This window comes from Corvus moneduloides, chromosome 13, assembly GCF_009650955.1.
Source record: "Corvus moneduloides isolate bCorMon1 chromosome 13, bCorMon1.pri, whole genome shotgun sequence".
Classification (NCBI taxonomy): Eukaryota; Metazoa; Chordata; class Aves; order Passeriformes; family Corvidae; genus Corvus; species Corvus moneduloides.
This window is the reverse complement of record NC_045488.1, coordinates 15,246,762-15,256,852: the sequence shown is the minus strand read 5'-3', so window position 1 is coordinate 15,256,852 and position 10,091 is coordinate 15,246,762. Positions and strand designations below refer to the sequence as shown.

Here is a 10,091-nt window from a genome sequence, read left to right as displayed (position 1 = left end):
CATAAACATTCACAAGACCTCAGAGACAGAGATGAAATTAAGATGTGAGAACTGGCTGTTACTGGCAGCAATAGAATAGAGTGTGACATCTGGAGATGTTTGTTTTAAGAATGTAGAATGAAGGCAAAAGCAGAGGATGAATTACAGAGAAAGCAGTGGCAATGGAGATCAGAAGGATCCTGTAAGGACTGGTGATAAAACTTTAATAATGGAATGACATGAAAATGCCCTGAGTGACTTCTGTACTACCACCATACTACCCAAGGCAGTAGCCACAGCACCAAGCCTAACCCAGTTCAAGAAGCATTCAGACAACGCTCTCAGGCACAGGGTGGAATTTCGGGGATGTCCTGTGCAGAGCCAGGAGCTGGACTTGATCCTAAGGGGATCAGCATATTCTGTGATTCTGTACAAACCTCTTAGTATAGAGGTAAGACTTGAAAACATGCTTTAAAATATGAAAAAACAACTTGTGACTGGCTAGCCTACTTATGTTCTTAATTTTCTAAAGTAATTTTTATGTCAAGCAGATTGGTGCTTTTGTGTACTGCAGAACAAATGAAATAAGGAAACAACCTTTTAGCATCAAAGAAAACACTTGATCAATAGATTGTAAGAAGATACAGATTTATAATGTCCAGAAAAATCCATGCATTCAAAATACATTTAAAATGTACTGACTGTCTAAGAAGGTGTGTTGCATTTCCAGAATACAGGTTTGATTAGTAATATTTTTAGGGAGTGTAAGGTGCAGTTAACTTCTCATATCATCAGCATTTACTCATATGCTCCGATGACCCCACAAATGATGACCCACAAATATACAAACCTCAGCATGGCATTCTCCTGTGAGCTGCAGTAAACTCAAACAGGGAAAAAATAATTCACGTGTAGAAAAAGTGGACTACAAGTTCCTTTTACTGATCTCTCTGTGTTCCCTTGCCATCTAGTGGAATGTGCAGGTAAGTGCTCCAAAATTTAAGAAAAATAGGGGGTTTTGAAAGAGTGTTCTCAACATCAGCAAGCTTTAATCATGGCTCTAGCTGCATTCCTGAAATGATCCCTGACATTGCTAGTCGAGGTGTTAATGGGAATAGCTGTCCTAGATGTGCAGTGGGTAAGCAGGGGTGTTACTGGTTTGCTGGGAATGTGGGACAGGCATCATGGCAGTAATAGGGGAGCAGATGGCTGTGTTGAAGCAGTGTTTTCAGTCCTGGGAAGCCAGGGTGGAGAAGCAGCAGGTGACACTACAACCAAAACCATCACTGCACACGTCTGTGAAGGCCTGTGCAAGCAGAGCATCCCTTCTCTCCTCACCCCTACAGACAGACTGTGTTCAGAAGCAGGGCTCATGGCACTCTTTTCCATCAGCTCTGTTCCATGTTGGTCCGAAGCCAGGACTCTCCAGTGTTTATTGGAACGGGTACGTGAGCAGCATATGGCTGCTTGCTGCTGAAATGTACTGAGGGGAGGAGAGCAGCAGGGTATTTTAATGCAGTTTGCAATTTGATTTTGGATGTAATGGGTTCTTTCTGTACAACAGACCTTGAAGTGACTTTATTTCCATGCTAATGCAGAAACTTTGCATGATCCTTATTTTGATTCTGTCTTAAAATCCAATCTCTCTCCTGGTTTCTTGTGTTTCATTGGTAAACTGTTAATCTGTCCATTCTCTGAGCTGTGCTTTGTTCTACATTCTAGGCACAGCTCATAGCTCAGTCTATTGGTCAGGCTTTCAGTGTGGCTTACCAAGAGTTTTTAAGAGCCAATGGAATTAACCCAGAGGATCTGAGTCAGAAAGAATACAGTGACATCATCAATACCCAAGAGATGTACAATGATGATCTCATACACTTCTCCAATTCAGAAAACTGCAAAGAGGTAAACTAGTTTTGGATTTTCATTTCAGATTGATCCATTTTTTTTCAGAGGAATGTAGTTCTCAGAAATATCTTTTGGCATTTATAAGGATGCGTCCTTCATCAGCCCTGTGTATTAAAACCAGCTTTATGGGTTATTAGGATTTCTTGTTTTCATGTTCAGGGTCTTTCTGTTTCCATTGATTAGAACAGGAATAAAGTACATTTACATCTGACATAGATAATCTCTGTGCTATTCACAGTACACAGTGCAGGTGATTTTATGTTTCACCAAAGTACTGATACAGAAAGAGGTGACAGAGTTGTGGCATTCTGCAATAGCTAACCTCAGCAGAAGTCAGCTGGCCATCAGTGTTCCCTGTCCTTCCACATTTCAAAGAAAATAATCTTCACATTTGAAAGAAAATAAATTTCTTGAAGCAAATGTATTTGCTTCAAGAGCATGTTTTCTACTTAAACTCTTGCTCCACTTCCGTAGGTGCTAGCTGTGCTGTGGTTATCGACAGTTCAGGAGAAGGCATCATTTATGTTACATCAGGGATCTTACATTAACATGCTAGGCACGGGTATAGTCAATAATTAACAATATTAATAATAATAATGTTAATAATCATCAAGAAATCCTTGCCTGAAAAGAAGGACAGACAAGCTCTGAGATCCAGAGACAACCTGAGCAGTAATGGCAGGAGTGGAGCTGAACAAAGCCTGTGTTGCAGGCACTGCCTTAGCTACAAAATGTTAGAGCCTCCCCCTTTGGCTGCCAGGTTCCGCAGACAGAAACTTCCTTAGCATTCATTCCCTTGGCATCCAGTTCCACCATGTTCTACAGAGTTAACCATGTGTTAGTGTTTTGCTTATTAGACCTCTATGACCTTCACCAAACAAGTGGAGGATGCCCCTGAAAACAAACAGCTGTGTGTTACACACTTAACACAGAAGTCATGCTACTACCTAATGGCAAAGAACAGAATTTGGTTTGTGATTTGTAGATGTTATTCAGGAACAACTGAGATACTCATGCTCAAAGTCAGATGAATCAAAGCAAAAAAAATGTTTTTCCTTTTTAATTGCAGCTCCAGCTAGAAAAACAGAAGGGAGAAATTCTTGGGGTAGTGATTGTGGAATCTGGATGGGGATCCATTCTACCCACCGTTATCCTGGCCAACATGATGAATGGAGGCCCTGCAGCCCGTTCAGGAAAACTAAGCATTGGAGACCAAATTATGTCCATTAATGGTACCAGTTTAGTTGGTCTACCTCTTGCAACATGCCAAGGGATCATAAAGGTACCCCAAACTTACAACTCTATGCTGTAGATTGTAAGCCAACAGAGATGTAATCTTCTGACAAGTGGGTCCTGTAGATTTCCAGCAGATACAATTTTTCATATCACTGCAAAAAAACCCCAGTAATCTGTCATTAACAAAAAGCAGAATTAGAGATTCGGGAGTGATAATGCACAGAAATTTAGGGCTGGAGAACATAACTGCAGCTTTATTACTGGGCTCTAACAAATGAGGCCAGGTCTGAAAAACTTGCCTAAATTAAGTTACTCAGCTATCTTCAAAGTTTCAGGCTTCCTCACAGCCTCCAGAATAAAATATGAGGATTAAAATCTCCTATGTATTTTTGGCTCCACGCAGATAAAATGGAGGGAGGCTGGCATACTGCAGGAGAGATCGAGTGGGTAGATGAAGATTCTGCAGACACAATGGAATCTCAGAATGCATTATCTTTAGTCATGGAGACTAAATCTGATGTCTGTGCAGATTTACGAAGAGCAGCAGAAGCAGGAGCTTAATTAGCCAGATGCTAGAAAAGGGCAAGCAGTAGTCAGTTTTGGTTTTTATTGAAAGATTTGTTTAAATTTCTTTAGTAACTAAAGGCAAAATTTTAATGTTTTGTTGAGCCAAATATCTTGGGAAATAAATAAGAGAAATGTATATCTAAGTTAACAACAAATTTCTGTTAACTCTTACAGTTCTTTCTCTGATCTCTGCTTAACACTCTTGCAATTAGGAAATCACAGATGAGGGCACAGTAAGATTCATTTCAGAAATATTGACTTTTGGAATATCTTACAGGGACTCAAGAATCAGACACAAGTCAAACTGAACATTGTCAGCTGTCCTCCTGTTACTACTGTCCTCATAAAACGGCCAGACTTGAAATACCAGCTGGGCTTCAGTGTACAGAATGGAATTGTGAGTTTCTGTGTTCATTGATTGTTTGGGGGTTTTTCCCTTTACTTTTAGTTTTTTCTTTTGCAAAAAACATATGGCAGTACTGAAAGAATCTTGCATGACTTCACTTTTTCTACTGTTTATTAAAACCTTATAGTCTCTGAGTAATATAATGCAAATGGATGACACTGGGAGAAATTATTGAGGGATTTTCCTACATAATACAGCAACAAGATTTATAGCCCAGATTATTTGGTTCAATAGCCTGATCAGCTAATTCATGTAAAGCCATCATTCGTGCCAGAGTTCCAAGGAAAAGTTATGCTGAAAAAGGTTTCTACAATTACAACACTTTAATCTTAGATCTGATTCTGTTTCTCTTTTTAAAATTTCATGACATGCTCACTAAGACTTTTAATTTTTCTTCTGCTGTGCATAATTTATGTGGATCATATGATAGTAGGCAAGGGAATGTAATTGTGAACTCCTCTTATTAAAACTAAACTCTTTTAAAAACTAAATTTCTCAGTACAAAGAAATTGTATAGGTTTTGGCCCAGGTACCCCTTCTCTGTGTGCTGCAGCTTCCCTGTAGTAACAGCAGCAAAGAGAAGAACAAATGTGGCAGGGAACACTTACCCCAGGCAGCTCAGGGTCCTCCTCTTGCAGTTCTTCCTTCCCAAGCCGTTCTGTGACACCTTTCCAAAGCAAACTCCCACACAACTAGCTCAGGTAGCCACTGGCCTTTCTGGGGGCTGACACTAGCATTAGAGACTGGCTGTAGTGCAGGACCATCACCATTTCCTCTTCCTCCAGTCTAGGAAAAAAAAATAATCAGGCTGCTCACACAGAAAACCACATCACAAAGGACTGTGGGCTCTGTCCCCTGTTCTGTGAAATGCGTTGATTGAAGTTGCCAGATTTCTGTTTGCCATCCTTGGAAGAGCAGCAGGTAACTGTATGATGTGGTTCATGGGTCTTCCTGCACGTCAGCAAACAGATGGCTCAGGAGTGGCTGTTCAGCTCTCCTGGCCATCTCTCAGTTACTACTCTACCAAAGTTTAACTTAGTCCCTACCTAAGATGACACATGGTGTAAAGGACACTGCTGCATGCCCTGGTCCAGCTAGATGCACTCCAAAGTGATCCCTATCCCAGCATCTGGTTTTACCTGATCTCACAGAGGGCACCCTGTTTGAGGCACTGATCTCTTTCCTAATTGCTCACCTTTGTAAATCTTGTATGTTCCACTGGTGCTATGATCAAAAGAAGGGAACACATTTAAGGACCTATAAGCATCACTGGGGTGTGATTATCAAGTCTTCAGGAGCCCATTCACAGCTTTGGTGGGGGTGGGATCAGGGCTGGGGAAAAGAATCAGGCCAAGGTGGATTAGGAGCATCACACGGACAGGGAGTCTGTGTGACAATTTGTCTTGTCCCAGCTAATCATCTCCTACACGACTGGAGCCTTGGTTTAGTAAATTCTGCAGGCTCTGGTTGTTTCTGTCACAGTGTGCTCCCTCCATCTACTGGCCATTTGTCACCACACTGGCAGATCATCATTCCTCCCAGTTACATGAGCAACATTCAGATGACATCAAATAAAAAGTTCACCAAATTCAGCATAAAAATCCTTTTCATATAGGAAAAAAAAAAGCCTTCCAATGCATTTCATTTATGAAAAGTCTGTTTGAATATGAAAGCCAGCGAACAAAAAGCAGAGATTAACATCTTTTGTTAGGCTGCTATGGAGACAAACCTCTGGGCCTGTAAAATCCCTTCTTCTGAAAAACTCTCCCTCAACATTTGAAAATATGACTGCAAAATATGTCTCTCTGGTAGTTTGACACTGTACTCTTTAAAAGTAGTTTTGTAATTGCCAGCAATTGTTACAAATTATGATAGGATCCAGAAACAATATTGTTATTCTTTGTTGGCTCAGCATTAGCACAGCAAAGAAATAAATGGCTTGTCAAGACAGATACAATTAAATGTCTCTTTCTGGTAGGCCATTATCTCATTATCTGTGCAGCTGGGACTTAATTTCTGTGCATCCTGATAGCAGCTTTGCAGTGGTTCCTTTTCACCCTGCCTATCTCATCGGTGCAGGATGTACAGCCATTATATAGTAGGGAATAGCCCGTAAACAACCTGGCCACACAGAAGCACTGTCTGCAGGGGTTTGCCTGCACAGGGTATCAGGCACATGCAGACACTGCACTGCTGCAGGTGAAAAAAAGGGATGTTGTGCATATGTATGTAACAAGTATGAATGTTGTGTGATGGGGAGGTGAGCATTAGGTGACCTATCAGCCACCTTCTGAAAGTCATTGTGCTACAGTTCTTTTAAAATGATGTTATTTAAATACAAGTGGTCCTTATATATCACATTATTTTCTAGATTATGAAAAAATCCATGTATTACCAGTTGTATTTTTACTGCTGATAAAGCACCACTTCTCAGTCTAGATCTCAAGTGCTTTCTCTGAGAAGTCTATCTACCTTGTCCCTAGCCTAGCACAAGCAATCTAAAAATACAGTAAAGCTTTACAGAATATTTAATTCTTTCTTCCCTGCCTTTTATTGTCATTTAAACTGGCAAAAAAATTTACAGGGTTTCAAAAGCGTAATATAAAAGTTAGATGTGCAGAAATCTGGTTTTAATAGGTTATGATTAGGGCATTTACACAGAATAAACAGTTTATCTGGTACTGTTTTATCCTTAATGCTTTGCTACTTGATGGACAGTTGCAATAAAACTGATTGTAACGCTACTGAAGTTTCACATCTGATGTGCTGCAGCATGTCTGAGACATTGCAAACCTGTCACAGCTGAGTGGATTGAACCAGTGTGGTTTACACCTTTTTTTTTTTCTTTTTTTCCCCTTCACTTTACAGAGTCAATAGAATACAGACTCTTGCTTACAAGAAGCTGATCTGTCTTGCTTTATCTAATAATATTACAGCTGTTGCCATGTTCAACAAATACAACAGGTTAAAGAGTCCTGGCGGAATAAAATCATATTTATTTAGAGGTACTGCTCAGCTTACACTTGCTAGCCTCATCTGCCATAGCTCCACTGGCTGGAGACAAAACTCTTAAGGCTGCTTTGAGACAGCCCTTGCAAATAAAGGAGCCACAAAATGTGTGCTGTAAGTGCAGAATATTTTTTTCTCTGTGTGCTCTGCCTCTGGCTTACCAGGGTCTGGGAGCTGGGCAGAGCCACTCATCCTCTATGTCTGCTTCTCTTTTTACCTCATTAAAACACTTAATGCTCACAAAAAGGAAGCTGCCTGCCTTCCCTGGAGAGAGATTCCTGAATGAAAAGACCACTTTCTGTGTCTGGGGCTGTTAGAAAGAAGAAGCTCACTGATGGTATTAGAAGTGCTAAAAGTGCATTGAGAGCCAAACAATGAAACCTACTCTGGATAGATATGCAAGCCATTATCTTTTCCTTTATGCTGGTAGGTGAGGGATCACATTTCCATTCGCTCCAAAAGCTTTTACTTCAGCTGGCTGTACTGTCTATTTTCCTTTACACCATGAAAAATATATTTACCGGGTTTCTTTTGGTACATGTTGCTTTTTGTCCTTTCTGATTACTGCTCCCCAAGAGCAAGGAGCGAACTTATTCTAACAGTGAGTTGAACTGAGAAGCTTTCTGTAAAAGAGATCTGTGTAGTACAACTTATCTGGTCAGCTGTATGATTAGAAGGTAGACTACCTGCAAAACAGTATATTGTACGTGACTGAAATTCAAGACATAATTCTGTGAAGTGATAGTGCCTCTTTCCATTGAAGCCCATCAGAAATACTTTAAGGACCACAGTAGGTAGCACTCAGCCACTGGTGAGAGCATGGTAGAAGATAAATCTCACTGCAGGAGGAGTGTGTTGGTTTTGGTTCTTTTTATGAAGGCTGATAAAGGCCTTTTATAAACAAAGAATAACTATATATTCTCACTCCTCATATCAAACAGTCTGAACCTCAAGTGAGAAGGGATTTCTTTTTTTATAGCAATATTATTTGTGGAGAGGAGTTTAAAGGTAGCTGCTAGTGCCATACAGGAAAAGATTTCAGGCAACCATAGACAATGTTTTACTTTCAATGCATTCCAGACTGGCCGTCTCCCCACATACTGTGCTTCTGAATTAGATAACAAACTCACTGGGACACAAGCCACATCTTATCATACTTGTATTTAGCTCTGAGCAAATGACCAGATTGCAGCAAATAATGATTCTTGGCATATCATTCTATCCATTGACAGTAACTGCAGGAACAGCCATTATCTGATGCTCCAGCACTCATTTGTTTTCCTCCAAGAACAGGTTTTTCTGATAAACAAAAGGTAAATCCCAGCACTGCTAAACTCTACTTGGTTCCAGAGATTCGAGATATACATTATCTGCCTTATGTGATGCATGCGCTCAGTCTTTTGAAACAATTTACCAAAAATTTCTATCTAATGCACAGCTGTCTAGTCTGCCAGGGAGGATCCTGTTGCAGCACAGATACTGTTGCTAAGGAGGAAACATTCTTTTAAATTCCCCACACTGGATTGAGATATCTCTTGCTGCCTGGACTCTACGCATGCTGCAATCTCAGAATACTTTAGGTAGCAGTGTCTGCTGGGACTATGTCTGCTGAATGTAGTTCTTCTTGTAGAATTATTACCCTATTGTAGAGGTAATAATATTCAAAACTTGTGCCTAGTTCTTTACTGGAAGCTTAGCTGCCAGTTAAAGAAGAGTTGCCTAACTTGCCTTCTTCATCCCGAGCTCCCTGTGGCCAGCAGCACTGAACAACGCGGAGGAAAGCTGTGACCCTGGAGAGCAAGCCCACTTCCCTTCTGCAAGGCACAGGAAAGAAGTTGTGTTCCAACAGTAGATAAAACTTCTCTCTTCCCCCATCTCTACTTTTGCATGGTGGCTACTACTGTGTCACTGTGATAGATATTTTTACGTTCCCAGTTGGAGACTGAAAATGAAAATTGTAATAGGCAGAAATTTCAGAAAAAACCCCCTCTCTAACAAACCACTAAACCACCATTTAAAAACTCATTGATTAATACTTTCAACAAGCATCTTCTTGAATCCTTACAGTGTCACCACTCATTATTACACATAAAATCCCAGTAAGTGCTACATTATGATATTTCTAAACTTCACTAAACTTTGTTTTCTCTTGGCAGATTTGCAGCTTGATGCGAGGTGGAATAGCAGAGAGGGGAGGGGTAAGAGTAGGGCATCGGATTATCGAGATCAACGGGCAGAGCGTCGTGGCTACTGCTCATGAGAAGATAGTACAAGCATTGTCTAATTCAGTGGGAGAGGTAAGGAAACAGTCTTTATCAAGGAAGTAAAATACTTGAAAAAATGTATGTTTCAGTTGAAAAGAGTGTCAACACAGCATTGAAACTACCACTTTAGTAAAGTGAGTTTGGCACTAATAAGAAGCAATTAACAGAAATTTTTTTAACAATTAATGATGCACATTCACTGCATTTTCACATTCATTTGCAAGAGTTCCTGGCATAATTCTGTACCTTCAACCTACTGTCTGAATTAAACCAGGTGATTAAAGGAACAAATCACTCAGGCATGTTGGCTGTGAAAATGTCTCTTGGCTTATCACCACAGCATCTGCCATAGAAATGAATTACTATTCAAAGGTCTGAGAGATGCAAATTGATATACATTTTAATAATTTAATTTCCAACTTACCTTGGGAATAAGTTAAGACACCTTTCTCCAGTACTTCTAGAGAAATCAGCAATAAATAAGCAAGATCCTCCAGTTTTTCAAAATCCTTCCTGAGTTTAATGGTAGTCTAATACAGAACCCTGGCCAGATCTCCCACTAGTTCCTTTGACAAAAATCAAAGACAGCTGGTTTCCTTCTGGAAAATGATACTTGAAAAATTGTAATAGAGTATGTGCAGTTTGTCAGGAGCAAAGCTGTACATTCCTATAGCCCCCCATGCCTTTATGGTCTCTCTTTGCTATGTAACTTCTCACATAACATA

General features: G+C 40.2%; 2 protein-coding genes across 4 annotated transcripts in view; one reads left to right on the top strand and one right to left on the bottom strand.

Moving 5' to 3' along the window:
- The window catches only part of FAM189A1 (family with sequence similarity 189 member A1), a 114,757-nt gene that overhangs the window by 13,606 nt on the left and 91,060 nt on the right, over nt 1–10,091 (bottom strand). The window contains exons 14-15 of the transcript XR_004242739.1: nt 4,702–4,879; nt 3,182–3,272 (exon numbers count right to left, since the gene is read on the bottom strand). The gene's annotated coding sequence lies outside the window, so the exon portion shown is untranslated. The remainder of the gene's footprint in view (nt 1–3,181; nt 3,273–4,701; nt 4,880–10,091) is intronic.
- Nucleotides 1–10,091, top strand: part of APBA2 (amyloid beta precursor protein binding family A member 2) — a 91,118-nt gene that overhangs the window by 78,319 nt on the left and 2,708 nt on the right. For all 3 annotated transcript variants that reach the window (XM_032122517.1, XM_032122519.1, XM_032122516.1), the window contains 4 exons: nt 1,702–1,881; nt 2,954–3,166; nt 3,965–4,084; nt 9,259–9,399. In XM_032122517.1, coding sequence (XP_031978408.1) covers nt 1,702–1,881; nt 2,954–3,166; nt 3,965–4,084; nt 9,259–9,399 — 654 coding nt within the window. The remainder of the gene's footprint in view (nt 1–1,701; nt 1,882–2,953; nt 3,167–3,964; nt 4,085–9,258; nt 9,400–10,091) is intronic.